Raw genomic sequence first — 21,341 nt, 5'->3', positions numbered from 1 at the left:
ACAAATTATATATGATAGACATAAATTAATAATTTGTAAATTTTATTTCAAGCATGTTTTTAGTTAGCGGGACTGCAGCTCATCACCGCTCCCACCCGCGCCGCATATGTGCACTCCCGCTCCCGCCCGCACGCGCATATGTGCACTTCCGGTCCCGCCCGCGCCCGCAATGAGCTTTCAAAATTCGTCCCGCGCCGCACTGCTTTGCGGCGGGTCCCGCGAGTCCCGCGGGACTCCCGCGGGAGTGCAGGGCTCTACTCCAGTTAATGTTCACATCAACCATCAGAATGAAGATAAACAAAGAGTGGTCTCTGTGACTTTAACCGTGGCATGATTATTGGTACCAGACGGCCTTGGTGAGTATTTCAGAAACTCCTGGGATTTTCACACACAACAGTCTCAAGAGTTCACACAGAAAAACAAACAAACAAAAAAAAAACACTGAGTGAGTGACAGTTCTGTGGGTGAAAACGCCTATATGATAAGAGAGCTCAGAGGAGCATGACCAGATCATAAAGTGACAGCACAGCCGAGTTATAATTTGCAAAAAAAAAAAACTCAAAAAAAAAAGCAAAAGTGCCTGTTGTGTAAACTCCATCACTTCCATCTCACCAATGTTGATTTTTTTTGGCACCAATTCCTCAGCTATCAGTTATGCTTAAAAAAATGAGGAAGAAATCTAAGCTAAAGGAATCACCTACTCTTTATTAATATTAGTGTTGTGTCTGTCAGAGAGTGTGCAAGCTGTAACAGTGAATAAAGTATGGTTCATAAAACAACTTAGGATGCCATGTCTGAGAGTTTTATAGTGCAACTGATAAAGTGTGTTTCAAATAATGATATACATGAGCTCTCTGTAAACACGGATCATGGATCGTGGAGATATTTACATAATATATCATTCATGATCTAAGACTGTCATATCACCCAGCCCCAGCTGCAACAAGCTATAAAAGTAAAATAAGAAAATGACATTTGCACATGTTTGGGCTACACATGAAACCAACCTGGTCAACAAACCATTTTATGTGACAGGTAATGTACTGGTTTGCTCTGTCCGACTATGAATTATTAGCTATTGGCCAAGCTTGTATGATAAACATATGGAGGTCTGATAGTGTTGTACAAAAAGGTCTGCATATCTGCACCATATTCACACATTAAACATAAAACTGCCTTTGACTGTAATGAACTATTATGAAAGATACACTGCGGTTTTAACACCTTCTGATTTGCATAAAAGAGGTTAGTGCACATGGCCTTTTTTAAAGGTGTCATTGCATCGTTTTTTCATTAATTGTGCGGTGGTCTCTAGTATGAATGAATCCCTGTGAGCCGGTTTTGGTGAAAAAAATGCTGTGGTGCTCCTGTTTCAGGCTGTTCTAGTTTGGTGGAGGAGTGTGTGGGGAGAGAACGACAGGATTTCAGCTCTTACTCATGAATATTCATGACATGTAAACATATCGCTTCTGATTGGCTAACAGCACTGTGATGCTCCCTCCAGTGGGTTATGGGCGAGGCCATGACTACTAATTTTCAAAGTGACATAAGTTCGTAGGGCTTTTTCTGATTCGCTCATTTTTCCGTCTATTTTCTTTCATAGGCTAATACAGGGAATGGGGGTAGAAGAACATTTTCACGTGCAGCATGCATATGCAACTCGGAGTGACCTATGGTATTTAAAAAAGAGCAAGTATTAAACGGTTTGTCGTGGAATGACACCTTTAAATAAATGTGTACTTTTTTCAGCAAAGAGGATTATTAAAAGGAAAGTACAATTTTGTGGTACTTACAATGATGTACTGATAAGGATCAATCGCAGACATAGTGGTGTTTTACATGGAGTGATGAGGACTCGCTGACGATCCTCTGTCCACGTGAAAATCTGGCCCTCTGATGTAGAAACCGTATGGGAGTAGGAATAATCATCTAGCCATAGCAAGAACAGGGTGATTTATGAGACAGGAATTACACAGGAATTTAAACTGAAATTGTACTCTGATTACAATAAATACTAAAAGGTTAACAGGAAGGAATGTCAGTCTATATTAAAATGGCAATCATGATGTTGTACATAATATATAAGCATTATACAGCCTGTATTAATAAGATCAATAGGACAGGCTATTCTGTGTGTGTGTGTGTGTGTGTGTGTGTGTGTGTGTGTGTGTGTGTGAGAGAGAGAAGGGGTGAGAGCAAGAAAAGAGGAAGTGTGCAACTCAGAAAACTAAGATAATACTCTTGGTAATTGTGGTCAGAGAAAAACACTCATTTCAGTCACACTAAACACCATGACTGAGCAGAATTTATGAAAGTTCAGCATGTGTTAAATGACTTATTTCAGCAGTGGTTCTGGTTTACCACTATTCTGTACATTTTTCTCAGCTCTAACACACCGACATAAAAGAAATTATGTAGCTGATGAGTTTGAACAGATATGTTACATCAGGGAAACCAACAGAATACACAGGCACAATACACAGCAATTCTGTGTCTAGTCTTGGGACCCACTCATTTAATTTAAATGTGAGTTCCAAGGCAACAACTTTAAAAGTTAGACCATCAGGAGATTGCAAGTCTGATTGATGATGATGCTACAGCCGTCCAAGAAGGTCCAAGAGTGCAAAATTGGTTGAATATATTGGCATTACTCTCTCCTGTGACACTAATCAATCATGGAAAGGAACAGTTAGCACTTTCCTCCGAGTGTATTTAGCTAGCAGTTTTTAAAAAATGAAATTGCAGGCTTCATGTACATGGGAGCAGATGCTAATCTTCACTCTCCTCAATTTAATTGAAAATGATAGTAGTTGTTGTGTGTTGGTGAGAAGCTAGCTAGAAAAGGGAAGTTAGCAAATGACCAAACTGAAAGGAAATGGGTTATAAACAATTAAAAAATCCTGAATGTACTGTACTGATGACTATTGTTAAGTCCAATAATGAGTCAGAGAAATTCTGAAGAAAATAAAGTCACTGACCATCATACTGAGTGATTTTCCATATCATTTTACGCAAATTATTAATCTAATGCTAATGCAATGCTGAATTGTTTATTCAGTTAACACCACCCCCCACCACACACACGCACACAAATTAGGCAACCTCTTTCAACAGGCTCTGTCACGGCCCCCAAGCTATGACCCCTTTGGCTTCCCACTCACGTTATTTGACTATTTCCTGTTCTTTCTATCTACTCACATTCTTTCACACATTTTCATTTCTTTAGTTAAGCTCCACGATTCACTTCTTTGAATTCACTTTCATATGTTAGAACCAGGAATGCCAATACAAACTTGGGATGAACAGGGTCCCCACATGATCCTGTTCAAAAATCTTGCTTTTCTGACCAACTACCAGCTGTTCAAACACAGATTGAGCTAGTCAAACTGGTAAACTCAAACTATTTGCCAGCTACTAAGTCCCCCCAGCTTTTGTACTAGTTGACAAAATTTATCAATAATTAATTGACTTATAGTTGTTTTCTTAAAAATAATTTCTCTTAAATACAAATAAGACCAAGGAGATGATTATTGATCCTAGGAGGAGGAGGAGGGAGCAGCACACCCCAACATACATTGGGGAGACAGAGGTTGAGAGGATAAGAACTTTTAAGTTCCTCAGCACTGACATCAGTGAGGACCTCACTTGGTCTCACAACACTCAGCAACTTCTGAAGAAGTCACAGCAAAGATCCATCACAGTGTGGTATGAAAACTGCACTGCTCAGAACAGGAACGTTCCGGGTTTGAACCCAGCGGCCGGCAAGGGCCTTTCTGTGTGGAGTTTGCATGTTCTCCCCATGTCTGCGTGGGTTTCCTCCGGGTGCTCCGGTTCCCCCCACAATCCAAAGACATGCAGTTAGGTTGACGTGGGGAGGCCTTGGGCTGAGGTGCCCTTGAGCGAGGTAACTGGCTCCTGACTGCTCCCTGGGCGCTCTGGTGTGGCTGCCCACTGTGTGTGCATGTGTTCACTGCTTCAGATGGGTTAAATGCAGAGGATGAATTTCACTGTGCTTGAAGTGTGCATGTGACAAACAAAGGTTTCTTCTTTCTTCTTAGGAAGGCTCTCCAGCAGGTGATAAAGACTGCCCAGTCCATCTCTGGAACAGCCTTCCCATCACTACAGGGCATTTACAATGCAGGAGGGCCCATAACATTATTAAGGACAACACATACCCACAACACAGTCTCTTTACACTCCTGCCAATGCGCTGCCGAAGCACGCAGAAGGTGTTAGTACGCCTGTCATTATAGTGCGGACTTTCCATAGCATAGAAAATCGCCACGTTTCAATTTGTGTAACTGAACTTGTTTCATATCACTGGTCATATAAACCTATGTAAACAGGAAAAACGCGGAAGAGTTTGGTCGCATCTAACTACAGCCCCAAAAAATACCATTGGCCATACTGAGCCTAGCTACATTGCTAACAGGAGTGACAGCGCGTCTGACTGCGTCTGACTGACTGGGAGGTCGCGCAAAGCACGGACAGGTACGGAGCAGCTCGTCTCAATTCAGATAAGAGCATATTTCATTATGGAAGTACGGTGGACTGTTCCTTTAAAGTGATCCTATGGACAGATAATCCCATCTCACTTGTGGATCTTTGTAGCTCCTTCAGCATTATCTTTGGTGTCTTTGTTGCATCTCTGATTAATGCTCTCCTTCCCTGGTCTGTGAATTTTGATGGGCGGTCTTCTCTTGTCAGGTTTGTCGTGGAGCCATATTCTTTCCATTTTGCTATAATGGATTTAATGGTGCTCTATGGGATATTCAAAGTTTGGGATTTTTTTTATTACCCAACTCTGATCTATACTTCTCCACAACTTTGTCTCTGACCTGTTTGGAGTTGCTTGCTTAGTAGTGTTGCAGAATGAGCCCATGTTTACATTAGACCGTATCAGCGGATCATCAGATTAACGTTTTTAAAACGATTAGTGTGCACACAGCAACACCAATACACGATTTGCGTGCACACAGCAATGCCAATACACGGATACGCTCGGCTCCGCAGGCATCCTGCGCTCCAAATCACTCTGCCCTGAATAGCGAGTGCCCTCTGGAGGGTGCGCACTCCGGCCTTGCGCAGCTCACAGAGCACGCGAGTGAAGTGAACAAGCTGTGATTCGGGACTGAGCCACTGTGTGTGTGATCCCAGCGCACATCACTTACCACTTGCAAGTGGAAGGATGGCAAGCCTAAAGACAATCATAACTACACAATGGGCAGTATTTGCATCAGTATTTGCAGTATTTTCATACTTTTATACTCTTTAATGAAAGGTGATACAAGGCGGAAGTCCGCACCGTTTTTCAGCAGTCGTGTCACATGACCAACGCCAGCGAATCAGGAAGGTGGATGTCACAGTGACGTTGTCCAATGAGATGCCAGCTAGAGCTCAGCACAGCGTATCCGCGTATTCTGAATGTTTACACAGCACCGGAGCGGACACGATCTGGATTGAATACGTGGACGCTGGCGGATTCCCGTTTCCCGGCGTTTCCAGGCGGTTTAATGTAAACGGACAGTGCATCCGCGAAGAAAACGAGACAGATACGGTCTAATGTAAACGTAGCCTGAGGGTCCTTCCAGAACAGGTTGATTTATACATACATCATGTGCCACTTTGATTGCACACAGGTGGATCTTCTCATCTCATCTCATTATCTCTAGCCACTTTATCCTGTTCTACAGGGTCACAGGCAAGCTGGAGCCTATCCCAGCTGACTACGGGCGAAAGGCGGGGTACACCCTGGACAAGTCGCCAGGTCATCACAGGGCTGACACGTAGACACAGACAACCATTCACACTCACATTCACACCTATGGTCAATTTAGAGTCGCCAGTTAACCTAACCTGCATGTCTTTGGACTGTGGGGGAAACCGGAGCACCCGGAGGAAACCCACGCGGACACGGGGAGAACATGCAAACTCCGCACAGAAAGGCCCTCGCCGGCCACGGGGCTCGAACCCAGGACCTTCTTGCTGTGAGGCGACAGCGCTAACCACTACACCACCGTGCTGCCCCAGGTGGATCTTAATCAACTAATTATGTGACTTATGAAGTTAACTGGTTGGACCAGCTCTTTCATACGAAAGGGGGTGAATATCTATGCACACTCCAGATTTCTGTTTTTTTTTAGCTTAATTATTGTTTGTGTCACAGTAAAAAAAAAGCACTTTTAAAGTGGCAGGCATGTTGTGTAAATCAAATGCACTTTAATCCATTTTAATTCCAGCTTGTTATGCGACAAAAAAGGACAAACACCAAGGGGAGTGAATACTTTTGCAAGACACTCTAAATACTTTCAAATGCAATATGAATGTGACACAAAGAATTTCACACAATCTGAAACAAAGCTGAAAATTTGTCCCAAGTCTCCTCGCTCTCCCCTACACAGGCTATAAATGAGAAGGAAATGATGGTGAGGTAGACTGTTTATTTAAAGTATTCCAGCAGCTGAAGTATAAATGAACAGTAATTTACAAGTTGGACACAATATGGCAATGAAACACACTCCTGACTCACACACTTATCTGCATTGCTCACACTTCAATGACTTTCTTAAGCGTTTAACAAATGAGACTGACTGCCAGCTGTTACTTGATATATAAAATGTCTATATGTTTAGATATTTTCAGCTAACCCTCACACAGGCCTGTAACTGTCTAGTCTTCAGAAAGTTCAGCACTGAGCTGAATGATCTTCCCTTTCTCCTCCCTGCTGCGCGCCTGTAACACTCCACCTAGTTCCTACTCTCAACTGGACGACTATAGAAGCACAAACAACGGACTCACCCGAAGATGTTATCACAAATACGGTGTCCTAGAAAAATAAAATCTCGCATTATTTTTTCCTGCACACGATCTCGCATTTCGGTGTAATCATGATTAGAGGAACAGGAGGAGGTGCCGGAGAGCAGAACGCTGGCTTTTCCTTGTGCTCATAAACACGCCCCGATTACAAAACATCCCTCAAACACACACCGGGTCGAGGAAATCCATCTGTCTGTTGTCTGTGAGGTGCAAGTGCGAGGACCTGTTGAGGAAAAGGCGGAAGAAACAGTGAAAACTCGATGTCTGCCTAAAAATCGCGACTTTTACCAATGCCTGAGTTGTTTTAAATTATTCTGGCAAATCAGACTGCAAGGAAACCTATAAAGTTGTGTCATTTTTTTTCCACTAGGGGGAAACCTAATTTCACTGCTTTATTATAATGCTCCTGCTATGGCTTTATTATTACTATCTGAAAAAGTTTGAGAATTTCTGTTGTAAGGTTGTGTAAAACTACAAGCCTATACATACATACATACATACATACATTCACTCACCGGGTGGCACGGTGGTGTAGTGGTTAGCGCTGTCGCCTCACAGCAAGAAGGTCCTGGGTTCGAGCCCCGTGGCCGGCGAGGGCCTTTCTGTGCGGAGTTTGCATGTTCTCCCCGTGTCCGCGTGGGTTTCCTCCAGGTGCTCCGGTTTCCCCCACAGTCCAAAGACATGCAGGTTAGGTTAACTGGTGACTCTAAATTGACCGTAGGTGTGAATGTGAATGGTTGTCTGTGTCTATGTGTCAGCCCTGTGATGACCTGGCGACTTGTCCAGGGTGTACCCTGCCTTTTGCCCGTAGTCAGCTGGGATAGGCTCCAGCTTGCCTGCGACCCTGTAGAACAGGATAAAGCGGCTAGAGATAATGAGATGAGATACATTCACCGGCCACTTTAATAGGAACTTGTTTTGATTCTAAGGCCCAATCCCAATTCTAATTTCTACCCCTCCCCCTTCCCCTTGGCCCTTCCCCTTGAAACTGAGCTACAAGGGATAGGGCTTGAAATTCAACCCTTACGTATTGGGATAGCCCTTCAACGATCGCATACGTCATCGCGTACCTCCGTCAGCGTTTACGTTAGCAAAACGCGACCAAATGCGTCATTGGCTGCGACCAGCCGCTACAGTCAGAGCCAGAGGCAGAACCAGAAATCTCTGCTGGCAGGGTGTGATTTGTTAACTAACACCACTGAATGGGATATCTTTGGCGCGTCGTGCACCACATCCGACAGAATGAGGTGTCAGAACACTCATGTAAACAATAAAAGTGAGAATAACAGAACAAAACGTACGCAGTGAAGCAACCGAAAATAATACTCACTCCCAAAGCTTTTTAGCAGCAGCTTGGATTTCAGAAATCGCTGCTCATTCTCAGCTCGAAAGCGAATCAAGCGGCGTGTTTCCTCTGGATAACAACTTAAAACACGTAAATAATGGAGAAAATACATTTATGACAATCTTTCGCCGCGGGAACCGCCATCTTTCTGAAATCCGCATGAAATCTCGCTGAAATCCGCATGGCATTGTGGGAAATCACTCAAACCCCTTCGTTCGGAGTCAGCTCCAGGAAAATCTCTGTTTCGAGGGGTACAGAAGCCCTACCCCTTCCCCTACCCCTCCGCGTTAACTGGGATTGGGATACCCCTACCCCTTCACGTGAACGCGCAAAATGGAGGGGAAGGGCCAAGGGGTTGGTCCAAGGGGTGAAATGGGATTCGGCCTAAGATTCCTGTTCTTGGCTGGCAGGAGTGGAATCCAATGTGGTCTTCTACTGTTGCATTCTGAGATGTTTTTCTGCTCACCACGGCAGAGCATTTTTTAAGGATTTTCCACTAGGAGACCAACTGGTCTGGGCAATACAATCACAGGCCCCAGAGTCCATGCGGCTGCACCGCTGCGGCATATTCTGTGATGCAAATTGCCGCATTACGAATCCTTGTTTCAGCCAGCATAATATCAACATAGTTAATGCAGTGCTAAGTTTTCCTTCTTAAATGTATACTTACATGGTACTTGGTTAATTAATTGCAACTGATTGAACCAAACGATAAGACATAACTTGGTTTAAAATTTGGTCTCCCAGTGAAGCTGGTTTGGCATTGACTAGGAGACCAAATCTGGCCACTGGGAGACCATTTGGTCTCCCAGTAACTATGTTAAAAAATGCTCTGCACCACGGTTGTAACAAGTTGCTATGATTTGCTACATCGTTTCTGGCAGCTTGAATCAATCTGGCCATTTTCCTCTGACCTCTCTTACCAACAAGGTGTTTCGACCCACAGAACTATCATTCACTCAATATTTTTTGTTTTTCGCACCCTTCTGTGTAAACTTTAGAGACTGTTGTGTGTGAAAACCCCAGGAGATCAGCAGTTTCTGAAATACTCAAATCAGTCCATCTGGCACCAACAGTCATGCCACAGTGAAAGTCACAGAGATCACAATTTTTTCCCATTCTGATGTTTGAAGTGAACATTAACTGATGCTCTTGATTTGTATGTGCATGAGTTTATGTACTGTGTTGCTGTCAAGGGATTGGCTGATTAGATAACTGCATAAAACAGCAGATGTATGGGTATTACTAATAAAGTGGTCAGTGAGTATATGGTACATGTATGTTTCCCCATAATTTTGATGAAACTACACAAAGTAAGAGCATAGCATCCCACACTCTATGGCTAAACTAAATACGCATTTAGGTCACCGCCAACTAATTGTTAAGGTGTTGAAAAACCTCATTCTCAAGCTGACATAGATGTGTTTCTACAGTACAGTAACTTTTGACATCAAGGGTGTAGCTACATATGTAGCACAGGGTTGCTTGACCTTGAAATAAGCATTTCCACCAAAATTCACCCCTTAGCTTACCCTAAATCAAATTTCTAAAAGATATTTTTCTGATATGACACAGTGGTGCCGTGGTCAGAGTTGTCACCTCACAGTAAGAAGAAAGTTCTGGGTTCAAAACTCATGCCCGACTGGGCCTTTCTGTGTGGTGTTTGCATATTCTCCTCATGCCTATTTCTCAAAGTCAAGAATACTTCCTTGGTAAGCAGGTGCGCATCATTGAAAAAGTCCCATTTTGTATGTGCGCATGGGATTGTAGGTGCTTTAAGAATGAAGGACTCAGTCCTTGGTAGAATTCAAAGGATCTAGACATCGGAACAGTCCTGTGGCAAGATTCTATGATGTGGCATCCTTGAAATACAGCTGTTAAACATCATTCCTTGACATTGAGAAATACCCAAGGATTCCAGACTGGAAGTCAGTTTGCCAAATGAGTTTTCTCAGTGACTTAAAACACTTTTGCTGAAGACACTACTGCACCTTTAAGTAATGCAATTTTGCACCAAGGAACAATGTACATCCTTGCAATATACATAATTAGTTGGTGCCGCCCTTTAGTGTGTTCTTGCCCCACCTCGTTGCAACCTCATACCTTAAACCCTGGATATGACAGTTGTTATGATTGTCAAATCAGTACAATTTCAACATCAGAAGAATAAATGTAAAGTTTTTTTAATTTAATTCACAAATGCAGTACTGAGTTCCTCACAGCGGCACGGTGGTGTAGTGGTTAGCGCTGTCGCCTCACAGCAAGAAGGTCCGGGTTCGAGCCCCGTGGCTGGCGAAGGCCTTTCTGTGCGGAGTTTGCATGTTCTCCCCGTGTCCGCGTGGGCTTCCTCCGGGTGCTCCGGTTTCCCCCACAGTCCAAAGACATGCAGGTTAGGTTAAATGGTGACTCTAAATTGATCGTAGGTGTGAATGTGAGCGTGAATGGTTGTCTGTGTCTATGTGTCAGCCCTGTGATGACCTGGCGACTTGTCCAGGGTGTACCCCGCCTTTCGCCCGTAGTCAGCTGGAATAGGCTCCAGCTTGCCTGCGACCCTGTAGAACAGGATAAAGCGGCTAGAGATAATGAGATGAGTTCCTCACAGGTGAAGATGCTAAACTACATCAACATCTTACAAAAAGTTTTAATCTAGAATTATTAGGTGTTTCAAGTTTTAGGAAGTTAGCCAACAGACCGTAATGAGCCCATTTTTAGTATCTGTATAGGACACGTATGATTTTATGAAGATTAGACTACACTGCCTAAACAATTCTCTTTTTCAGAGCCCATTTGAATATAATTTCATAAAACGTGTTCTGTGCTCATGTTACATGCAAATGATCTACAAATGCAAATTTGTGGGAATTCATCTGGGGAAAAAAATTGCAAATCATGTGAAGGTTACATGTGAAAGTCTGAAAACAAAATGCGTGGTTTTGTTTTCTTTAGAGAAAACCCCTATTTTTTTTTAGAGTGTAAGATGAAAGTTGGGACAGTGTACACTGAGAGGCGTAACCAAGTGGTTAAGATAGTGTCCAAGAACATCTGTGCTGAGTACGGATTAGAAGTCCCCGAGTCTCAATGGGGTGTACCACCAAAAGTGGTTGAGAACAACAAAGCTAAGATCCTGTAGGACTTCAAGTTCCAGACTGACAAGCAGGTGCTGGCTTAACCAGACATAGTGGTAGTAGACAAGGAGGAGAAGAAGAGTGTAGTTGTGATAGATGTGGCAATCCCAGCTGACAGTAACATCAGGCAGAAGGAGCACAAGTAGATCGAGAAGTACCAGGGACCAAAAGAACAACTGGAACAGATGTGGAAGGTAAGGGCCAAAGTGGTCCCAGTCAGGGCTGTGACCCCCAAACTGGGAGATTGGCTTCAGCAGACTTCAGATACAACATCTGAGTTCTCTGTCCAGAACAGTGCAGTCCTAGGAACAGCAGAGAACCCTCAAACTCCCAGAGATCTGGTAGAGGAACCAAGCTTGAGGAAGACAGTTGTTTACAGTTTTACACTCTTCTTCTCCTTGTCTACTACCATTATGTCTGGTTAAGCCAGCACCTGCTTGTCAGTCTGGAACTTGAAGTTCTACAGGATCCTAGCTCTGTTGTTTTCAGCTACTTTTGGGGGTACACCCCATTGGGACTTGGGAACTTCTAATCCGTACTCAGCACAGATGTTCTTGGACACTATCTCAACCACTTGGTTACGCCTCTTACTGTAGTGTACGCTGTCCCAGATTGCATCTTACACTCTACAAAATAGGGGTTTTCCCTCAAGAAAACAAAACCACACATTTTGTTTTCAGACTTTCACATGTAACCTTCACATGATTTGCAATTTTTCCCCCATATATATGTGTGGGTTACTTTTATTTTGGTTTAGCTTATGAATATTCCATACCTTTTTGTGCTTTATCTCTAATCAAATCAAATGCTCACTTAAATATATATATGGGGCGGCACGGTGGTGTAGTGGTTAGCGCTGTCGCCTCACAGCAAGAAGGACCGGTTCGAGCCCTGTGGCCGATGAGGGCCTTTCTGTGCGGAGTTTGCATGTTCTCCCCGTGTCCGCGTGGGTTTCCTCCGGGTGCTCCAGTTTCCCCCACAGTCCAAAAACATGCAGGTTAGGTTAACTGGTGACTCTAAATTGACCTTAGGTGTGAATGTGAGTGCGAATGGTTGTCTGTGTCTATGTGTCAGCCCTGTGATGACCTGGTGACTTGTCCAGGGTGTACCCCGCCTTTCGCCCGTAGTCAGCTGGGATAGGCTCCAGCTTGCCTGCGACCTTGTAGAACAGGATAAAATGGCTAGAGATAATGAGATTTTATATATATATATATATATATATATATATATATATATATATATATATATATATATATAAGTGATGAGCATTTGATTTTATTAGAGATAAAGCACAAAAAGGTATGGAATATATATATATATATATATATATATATATATATATATATATATATATATATATATATATATATATTATTTTTATTATTTACTTTTTTTCCAAAGCCTCTATCTTGGACATGTCTCCACCCTAACAGCACAGTAAATAATTTAGGTTCCTTTTTTAGCATGAACACTTACTCATTAATCCAAATTTCAGTGACGCAGGATGCATACCACACATAGATTACAAAGTTTCCGTCTTAGTTGCATTTGTTTGTTGGTCTTTCATTTTGATAGTAGGTGTATTTGGTAAACGTCTCGGTGCTATACAATCACAGCTCTAATCGCAAGGGTTTCCGTGTTGGAGTTGCGCTCGAGACTTGAGTCATCACGAACAATGAAACCTTTCATTTCACTGACCTACTGTCTCACCTTGGCTCGACCACAAATGCTTCTCATAGGTCCACAGTGGTCAGTACATAAGGTGCACGACGCATCCTTTCCCCCTCTGGTAGTTCGCTGGTAGAAGCAGCAGAGAGCCAGATGTTTACTGAGCGTCTCAATTGCGTCACCTGAAGTACACTATAAAAGCTACTCGCTTACTCAAGTTCATTCACTCTCAGGTTTCAGCGGGCGAGCAAACAACTGAAGTTGCAACACACTAAAAATCACAGGAATGTACACGACCGGACTGTTCCTTCTTCTTTTATCCCTGGGCGTCCTGGCTTGCAATGGAGGTGAGTTATTTTAGCACAGACACTAAACAGATTAAAATCTCAATTTACTCTGATATGATCCACGTATAGAATAATGCTTCGTTAAACCGAAACAGCCATATCTATCCAAATAACTGGAACGCATTGGTATTTTGGTGTTGTGTGATGCAATACTCTATTTAATCCAATATTGAATAAAAAATAAGGAATAACCAGGATTTTGCTGTTGATTACAGCCGACCCTTGTTGCTCACAGCCATGCCAGAACCGTGGTGTGTGTACAGCTCTTGGACAGGACTCTTACGAATGTGACTGCACACGGACTGGTTATTATGGGCAAAACTGCACAACTCGTAAGTAGAAACGGTTTGTGGTATTGAAAAAACAAGATAAACAAGATGCTCATTAAAATCAAACTGTTTATTCTCAACAGCTGAATTCCTCACATGGCTGAAAGTATCTCTGAAACCAGCACCAAACACGGTGCACTACATCCTCACACATTTTAGAGCTTTCTGGAACATCATCAACAACATACCATTTTTGCGAGACTCCATCATGCGTTATGTTTTAACATGTAAGTAGAAACCCAGAGGTCTATCAGTTCTTGCATTTATTTTGTCTGGAAGATTCTGAAGTATTTGAAGGCTACAAAGTAATATATTTTGACACTATATTCAACATTCTTATCTCTTCACTCAGCACGTTCCCATTTAATTGAAAGTCCCCCAACCTTCAATGCTGACTATGGTTACAAGAGCTGGGAAGCCTATTCCAATCTGTCCTATTTCACACGTACTTTACCTCCTGTTCCTAAAGATTGCCCAACACCTATGGGAGTTGCTGGTGAGTGTCACTGTCCAAACCTGTTCTTTTGCATTTTTTGAAAGCTTATCAACAATATCATAGTGACATTATATCACTGCCCTATAGGCCAAGGAGAGGAACTAGGCTGCATGCATATCAGAATGTGCTGAAGGGGTTCAGAAATGCTTAGAGATTAGTTTTTCACATTCAGAGGAAAAATATCCTTGACAGCAGATTTAAAGTCTTCAGGACATTTTCTGTAAAAGGCATTTGCATAGCCTTTGCTTTAGTTATGTAATTTGTTTCAACTCTCATGCCCGGTCTCTTTTCAGGTAAAAAAGAGTTGCCTGATGTAAAGGTGGTGGTGGAGAGGTTCCTGCTCAGGAGGAAGTTTATCCCTGACCCACAGCGCACCAGTCTCATGTTTGCCTTCTTTGCTCAGCACTTCACACACCAGTTCTTCAAAACTGACATGAATAGAGGCCCAGCCTTCACTAAGGCCAAGAACCATGGGGTGAGTCTGAACCCTTCAGTAACTTTATCTCTGCTATTTGATGAGACGGATTTTTTTTCACTTTCTGTCATGTGATAATTGAACCATATCATCTATCCACATCTTCCATAACTGCTATAATGTAAATTCCTCAGGTTGATCTAAATCACATTTATGGAGAGGAACTTGAACGTCAACATAAACTCCGGCTGTTTAAGGATGGCAAGCTAAAATATCAGGTAGGGTTTTGCATTCATATAAATAATTACTAAGTAATGAAAACCTTTAATGATATCATGACCTCTGACACTGTTATTACAGTTCAAAGCTATGTTCAATGTTAAATATATTAGTAATATTTGTATTAGTTACTTTTTTCTTTCATCCTGACACCCTGTAGGCCAATTGGCCTGTCAGTTGCCAGCCGAGGCTGTCTGTGTCTATTGAGAGCACACTTAGGCTACATCCACACGACAACGGCAACGAGATGTTATTTAAAAAAATATCGCGTCCAAATGGGCAACGATCAGTAAAATATCAGGTCCATATGGCAACGCAATGCTTGCTGAAAACGATGCAATACACATGCCACACCTCTAGGGGCGCTGTAAGACGATCCCTTCGGAGACACCAGAACAATAGAAGAAGTAAGGACGCATGCGCATAAACTATTATGCGCGAGACTTCATATTAGCCACAAAGTCAGGAAAATCTGTTCGTAAAATTACGTTATAATGACCAAATACAATGAAAAGTATTTTTCCAGTCTCACCTGTGAAAGGTAATCCCATGTAATCTCGTTTGGACGGTAAACCTGTTGGTACAGTTAAATGCAGCACATGAATGAGGCATCTTTATTCTCCGCTTTGACCTATCCAATATGGTGGCAAGGATGACGTATGATTCTACGTGGAAGGCGGCGTCTTTAATGGTCCGGAATAAATTGAATGCTACACGTTGATGGATTAATTTGTTGTTCTACGCCCTTTTTGAGGAATGTATTGTAAGACTTAAACCAACATCTGAAGAGGTGAGATCGCTCCTTTTTTTCCCTATTTTTGCTGGCGGTATTGACTCTGCCCTAAGGGCTATTTTCTCTCTCTCTCTCTCTCTCTCTCTCTCTCTCTCTCACTTTGCACCATTACACAATAAATATTCACAGTGAAAATATTTTGTAAGCGCGTTTCATGAACCAAGTTATAGGATTTGCTGACAACTCACATTGAGTTCGTTACACTTCTACCCGGCGTGAAGCACTGACAGTCATGTGGTTGTGACGTCATCGTAAACAAATCCGTTCTACTCATCCAGACGACTTCGCAATGGCAACGTTGCCAGATCTTTCCACTCTGGAACCCGTTCTCAAAAGATTGCGTTTTGGGGCACCCAAAACGCCGGTGCCGTGTGGACGCCAGGCCTAAACGATAAACAATTGTATCGGATTCACCTGAATCCGTTGCCATGTGGACAGGGCCTGAATCTACTGCCAGCTTGACAACCTGTCACAGTTTCACAACCATTCACACTCATATTCACACCTATGGTCAATTTAGAACCTCCAATTAGCCTAATCTGCATGTCTTTGGACTATGGGGAAAACCAGAGCATCCAGAAGAAACCCACTCAGACACAGGGAGAACATACAAATTCCACACAGAAAGGCCCCTGTTAACCACTGGGTTTGAACCCAGGACCTTCTTGCTCTGAGGTGACAGTGCTAACCACTACATCACCGTGCCACCCTACTTTTTATTTGATCTTTTTATATTTCAGTGTTTGCAATTTCACACACCCTTTGATTAGTCCACTGTTTTTATTTATGTTTTGAAAGAGAATTTTTTTTATTAGAAGTGGTGAAATAAATGTTTTCTTGTCCTGTTTAGGTTCTGGATGGTGAGGTTTATCCTCCCCTAGTCAGTGAAGTTCAGGTGAATATGCACTATCCACTTCATGTGCCTGAGTCTCATCGCTTCGCTGTCGGCCATGAAGCCTTTGGTCTGGTCCCAGGCCTCATGATGTATGCTACTCTCTGGCTTCGGGAACACAACCGTGTGTGTGACATTCTTAGGCAGGAGCATCCAGATTGGGATGATGAGAGGCTCTTTCAGACCACAAGACTCATCTTGATTGGTGAGGGAACTTCTATTCAAAGAGATGAATGGAATGTGTTTTCGGTTCTTAATGGAAATTACAACTTTATTCTGTGGAAAAAATATGTGTGGTTAAACTTTTCAGCTATTTTAACCTTTACTTCCCTGTCTGCAGACAAAGCCCTATTGTCAAATCATCATATTTCATTTATGTATGTCCTCCACAAAAAATTATATTCTCATTCTCATCTTTCAGCATTTTTCATGCTGTACCAAGAAGATCTTGTGTGTCAGGTTATATTTTTGGAAACCCTCTTTAAGAACTCTTGCCATTCCTTTCTGTAGGTGAGACCATCAAGATTGTAATTGAGGAATATGTGCAGCACCTGAGTGGCTACCACTTGAAGCTTAAATTTGATCCAGAGCTCCTCTTTAACCAGCGTTTCCAGTACCAGAACCGGATCTCATCTGAATTTAATACCCTTTACCACTGGCACCCACTCATGCCTGATAACTTCTGCATCCAGGGTGAAGTCTACAGCTACAAGCAGTTCCTCTTCAACACCTCAATTGTGACAAACCATGGCATAAGTAATCTGGTGGATTCATTCTCCAAGCAGACAGCAGGCAGGGTAAACAGTGTTTCCAACTGTAGGCCTGTTTATACCAATTATATTGCATAAAATTACATCACAGTATGAGTGGGTTTTGCTTAGTTTTCAAGTTAATAGTAAACCTGGGTCAGGTTTAAATATAGGTTTCAAAAGGTGACAAGATATTGGATGTTTATTATATACACAATATAAAGACACAAAAAATACTCCGGAGTACTTTATGGATTAGGCTAAATAAACAAGGCCCTATATAGTTATCCTAATCCATAAATTAACCTGAAGTAGCTTTGTGTCTTTGTATTGTGTATTACAGTTAACTTGGGTTAGATCTGTGATTAGTGTAAAATGTCCATGAGTTTAAAACAACAGTAAATTTAACTCTTCATTCATTCATTCATTCATTCATTCATTCATTCATTCATTTTTCTTATTCTGTAGGTTGCAGGTGGTCACAATGTTCCACCTGCACTGATGATGGTGGCTACAAAGTCGATTGAGAATAGTAGAATGATGCGCTACCAGTCTTTCAATGCTTATAGGAAACGCTTCAACATGAAGCCGTATGACTCATTTGAAGAGCTTACAGGTGAGAAGGAAATGCACTGTCTTATGTTAACATATGAGTCAGAAGATGCTTTTATTCAAAACACTCTCTCATATTATTTAAAGACATCTAAAACAGTTTACCTTTACTATAAAGAGATATAAACTGCACTGGAGTAGATTGGGCTTGATGACAGATGTGGCCTGACTGCCTTGCATAATGAAACTGTAGACAGCTTTTCCAAACAGCAATCTGGCAAACACAACATCAACCATCAGTTTTGCTTCGCCTGTGTAATCCTGACTGTAGTCCAAAGGAAGCAAAAACTCTTCTGTCATTATGGGGCTTTTAAATGTTAATATACATGTTATATATATATATGGGATTAAAGGCTTAAATCTTCTAATGAGTGTATTTGAAGGAGTCAGTATTCAAATTAGTACTGTTAACCCTCAGGTTTTCTGCCACTCATATTGACAAATGTATATTGATGATTGATGTTAGTAATGGAATCAAGTGTGGTGTTGAATGCAGTTTTTAATAATGTCAGTAAAACTTGCCTTAATGATAAAGCTGGTAGTAGTGCTTATTGCTAGCCACATTTATAGCATTTATAGGGGAAGTATACCTTTAACATAGGATCCCTCAGGATAATTAAGTACAAAATCAGTTGGTATCAGTGGACTGGACAGACTAACACAGCATATTATACACTTCAGGTGACAAGGAGATGGCAGCAGAGCTGGAGGAGCTGTATGGCGATATTGATGCTATGGAGCTATACACCGGCCTGCTTGTTGAAAAACCAAGGTCCAACGCCATCTTTGGAGAAACCATGGTGGAAATGGGTGCCCCATACTCACTGAAAGGCCTCATGGGAAACCCCATCTGCTCCCCCGAGTACTGGAAGCCCAGCACATTTGGTGGCAAAATTGGCTTTAACATTATCAACACAGCCTCGCTGCAGAAGCTGGTATGCAATAACATCAAGGGGCCTTGCCCTACTGTGTCTTTTCATGTGCCCAATGTAAAGGACTCAGTACTGACGACAATCGATGTAAGCATGGCACACTCAGGCACAAAAGATGTCAACCCAGCAATTCTACTTAAAAAGCGGACCTCTGAGCTCTGAAAAACCACTACTGTGATTGATTCTCGACACGAATCACTAGAAAGAATTGAACTCTTAACATAGCTTTTCAATTTATTTATTTATTTGTTTGTTTGTTTGTTAAATTTATTTATTACATATTTATTTATTACATATTTATTTTATTTATTTCCTTTAATAAGATCTGTTTTATTATATAAAATGCTGTATTTTAAATGAATATTCTATATATCTTTGTAAATCAGTATAGTGTAGTGTATATAGAAGGATTTTGACATGGCTGTTGAGCTTGCATTGTGCTTACAATAAGATAAAGTCAAGAACACAGACAACACTGAACACACAGAACACATACTTTCTATGTACAGCAGTGGATACTGTATACAACTATTTTCCTGTAAATGAAGAACATTGCACAACCTCTCTGGAGGTGAACAGGTCTTTGAAGGGGGGCATGTTTCCTTCTAGGAGTCTTGAAGTCAACCTGACAAAGCATTGCGGTCTGTTCAGGGTCGAGTTTCCCAAAAGCATTGCAGCACAAATATCAATTCAATTTTATTTGTATAGCACTTTTAACAGTGCACATCATCACAAAGCATCCATCCATTATCTGTAACTGCTTATCCTGTGCAGGGTCGTGGGCAAGCTGAAGCCTATCCCAGCTGACTATGGGCAAGAGGCAGGGTACACCCTGGAGAAGTTGCCAGATCATCGCAGGGCTGACACATAGGGACAAACAACCATTAACACCTACAGTCAATTTAGAGCCATCAATTAGCCTAACCTGCATGTCTTTGGACTGTGGGGGAAACCGGAGCACCCGGAGGAAACCCACGCGGACACGGGGAGAACATGCAAACTCCACACAGAAAGGCCCCCATCAGCCACTGGGCTCAAACCCAGAACCTTCTTGCTGTGAGATGACAGTGCTAAACACTACACCATACCATCTCATCACAAAGCAGCTTTACAGAAATATATAAATGTTAAATTTATAAATTATTCCCAAATGAACAAGTCAGAGGTGACAGTGGCAAGATGACAGGAGAAAGAGACCTTGAGAGGAACCAGACTCAAAAGGGAACCCATCCTCATCTGGGTGCCACCAAATAGTGCGATTATAAATAATTTATCTAACTGCATACTATATATTCAAAAAGTGCAATTGTGTTAACAGGAACTTATGAGTTTATAAGCAACTTATGTTTATGAGCATCAGATTAATTTCTGAATTTGTTACAGTTTTAGCTTAAAATCTATTGTTTTAAACCGAAGTCATTAAATGTTCAGTGTTGGAGATTTGAGAGGAAACTGATTTTAGCAATTGCAGAAAGGAAGAACATTCACAACCATGTCTATGGTCTTAATGTGGTACCATCCACAGTGGGGGGGGGGACACAGATCATCATATTAATTGGTAGCGCAAGTATTACGATGACCTCTCTCTCTCTCTCTCTCTCTCTCTCTCTCTCTCTTTCCCAGTTTAGATGATTCTTACTTTTGCAGTACTTTAGGGGAAACTCAGTCCAGGTTATTACTGGTTACAGAACCACAGCACATTTTTGTGGTGGAGAAAACAGACTCAATGGTTACTATGTAGAACTGGGCCAGCAGCAGTTGTTCAGTTTGTTGGTGTATTTACATCGTAAAATATAGAATGTTTTTGTAATTGTGATCCCATATGTTAACATTGTTAACACTACACTATTGTTTGTTTTTATGGAAATAATACTTAAACAAGTTTAGTTTACAATTTGTTATGTCTAAGCATTTATTTAGCATTTTTACAGCATTGTCTTCCAATTTATTTATTTCTAATTTAGTTGTTCCCCATTGTTACAGTTACTCATCTAGGTGGGCAAAATTAATTCATACTTCTTCCCAATTTCACCACAAGATCTTTTCAAACTTGTACTCATGCAACATCACTAGGCAGCTAAATGCGCTTGGAAGAGAGGATGAACTGCCATCTATACATACATGCGCCATGACTTAATACATGCCTATTATTGGGTATAGTTTTTCTTACTGATAGATTAAAGAGAGTAACACCTGTCCCACCAAGAGAGCAGAACCACTTAACAGTGTTTTTTTTTCTCTATACTCAGTGGAAAGAATAAAAAACAACTTTGGAAAAGGGTAATAAACAAAGTCTCATACAAAATATCACTTTTCCCAGTGTATTTGTTGCAGTGTGTGGTGTTTTCTGGCTCATTCACAGAATAAGCTGACAAAATATTTGTCACATACAGGCGGCACGGTGGTGTAGTGGTTAGCGCTGTCGCCTCACAGCAAGAAGGTCCGGGTTCGAGCCCCGTGGCCGGCGAGGGCCTTTCTGTGTGGAGTTTGCATGTTCTCCCCGTGTCCGCGTGGGTTTCCTCCGGGTGCTCCGGTTTCCCCCA

General features: G+C 41.9%; 2 protein-coding genes across 2 annotated transcripts in view; one reads left to right on the top strand and one right to left on the bottom strand.

The window, feature by feature from the left end:
• Positions 1-7,032, bottom strand: part of pla2g4ab (phospholipase A2, group IVAb (cytosolic, calcium-dependent)) — a 69,945-nt gene extending 62,913 nt beyond the window's left edge. The window contains exons 1-2 of the mRNA XM_060917357.1: positions 6,799-7,032; positions 1,794-1,929 (exon numbers count right to left, since the gene is read on the bottom strand). Of these exons, the coding sequence (XP_060773340.1) occupies positions 1,794-1,826 (33 nt within the window). The 5' untranslated portion in view covers positions 1,827-1,929; positions 6,799-7,032. The remainder of the gene's footprint in view (positions 1-1,793; positions 1,930-6,798) is intronic.
• Positions 7,033-13,191: 6,159 nt separating this feature from the next.
• On the top strand, positions 13,192-21,105 carry ptgs2b (prostaglandin-endoperoxide synthase 2b). Its single transcript, XM_060917355.1, has 10 exons — positions 13,192-13,301; positions 13,517-13,633; positions 13,714-13,857; positions 13,983-14,126; positions 14,420-14,601; positions 14,736-14,819; positions 16,464-16,710; positions 17,016-17,302; positions 17,723-17,870; positions 18,548-21,105. Exons 1-10 carry the CDS (start codon positions 13,241-13,243, stop codon positions 18,958-18,960), a joined length of 1,827 nt encoding a protein of 608 aa, XP_060773338.1. The 5' UTR covers positions 13,192-13,240; the 3' UTR covers positions 18,961-21,105.
• The last annotated feature ends 236 nt before the right edge of the window (positions 21,106-21,341 follow it).

Source organism: Neoarius graeffei, chromosome 3 (genome assembly GCF_027579695.1).
Source record: "Neoarius graeffei isolate fNeoGra1 chromosome 3, fNeoGra1.pri, whole genome shotgun sequence".
In the NCBI taxonomy this organism is placed as follows: Eukaryota; Metazoa; Chordata; class Actinopteri; order Siluriformes; family Ariidae; genus Neoarius; species Neoarius graeffei.
The sequence above is the reverse complement of the archived record's forward strand: the minus strand, read 5'-3'. Positions and strand labels throughout refer to the sequence as shown.

Coding starts and splice junctions, on each gene's coding strand:
- ptgs2b (XM_060917355.1), top strand. CDS start 13,241: ATGTACACGACCGGACTGTTCCTTCTTCTTTTATCCCTGGGCGTCCTG. Junction 13,858..13,982: donor CATGCGTTATGTTTTAACAT/GTAAGTAGAAAC, acceptor CTCTTCACTCAG/CACGTTCCCATTTAATTGAA. Junction 14,602..14,735: donor CTAAGGCCAAGAACCATGGG/GTGAGTCTGAAC, acceptor TAAATTCCTCAG/GTTGATCTAAATCACATTTA.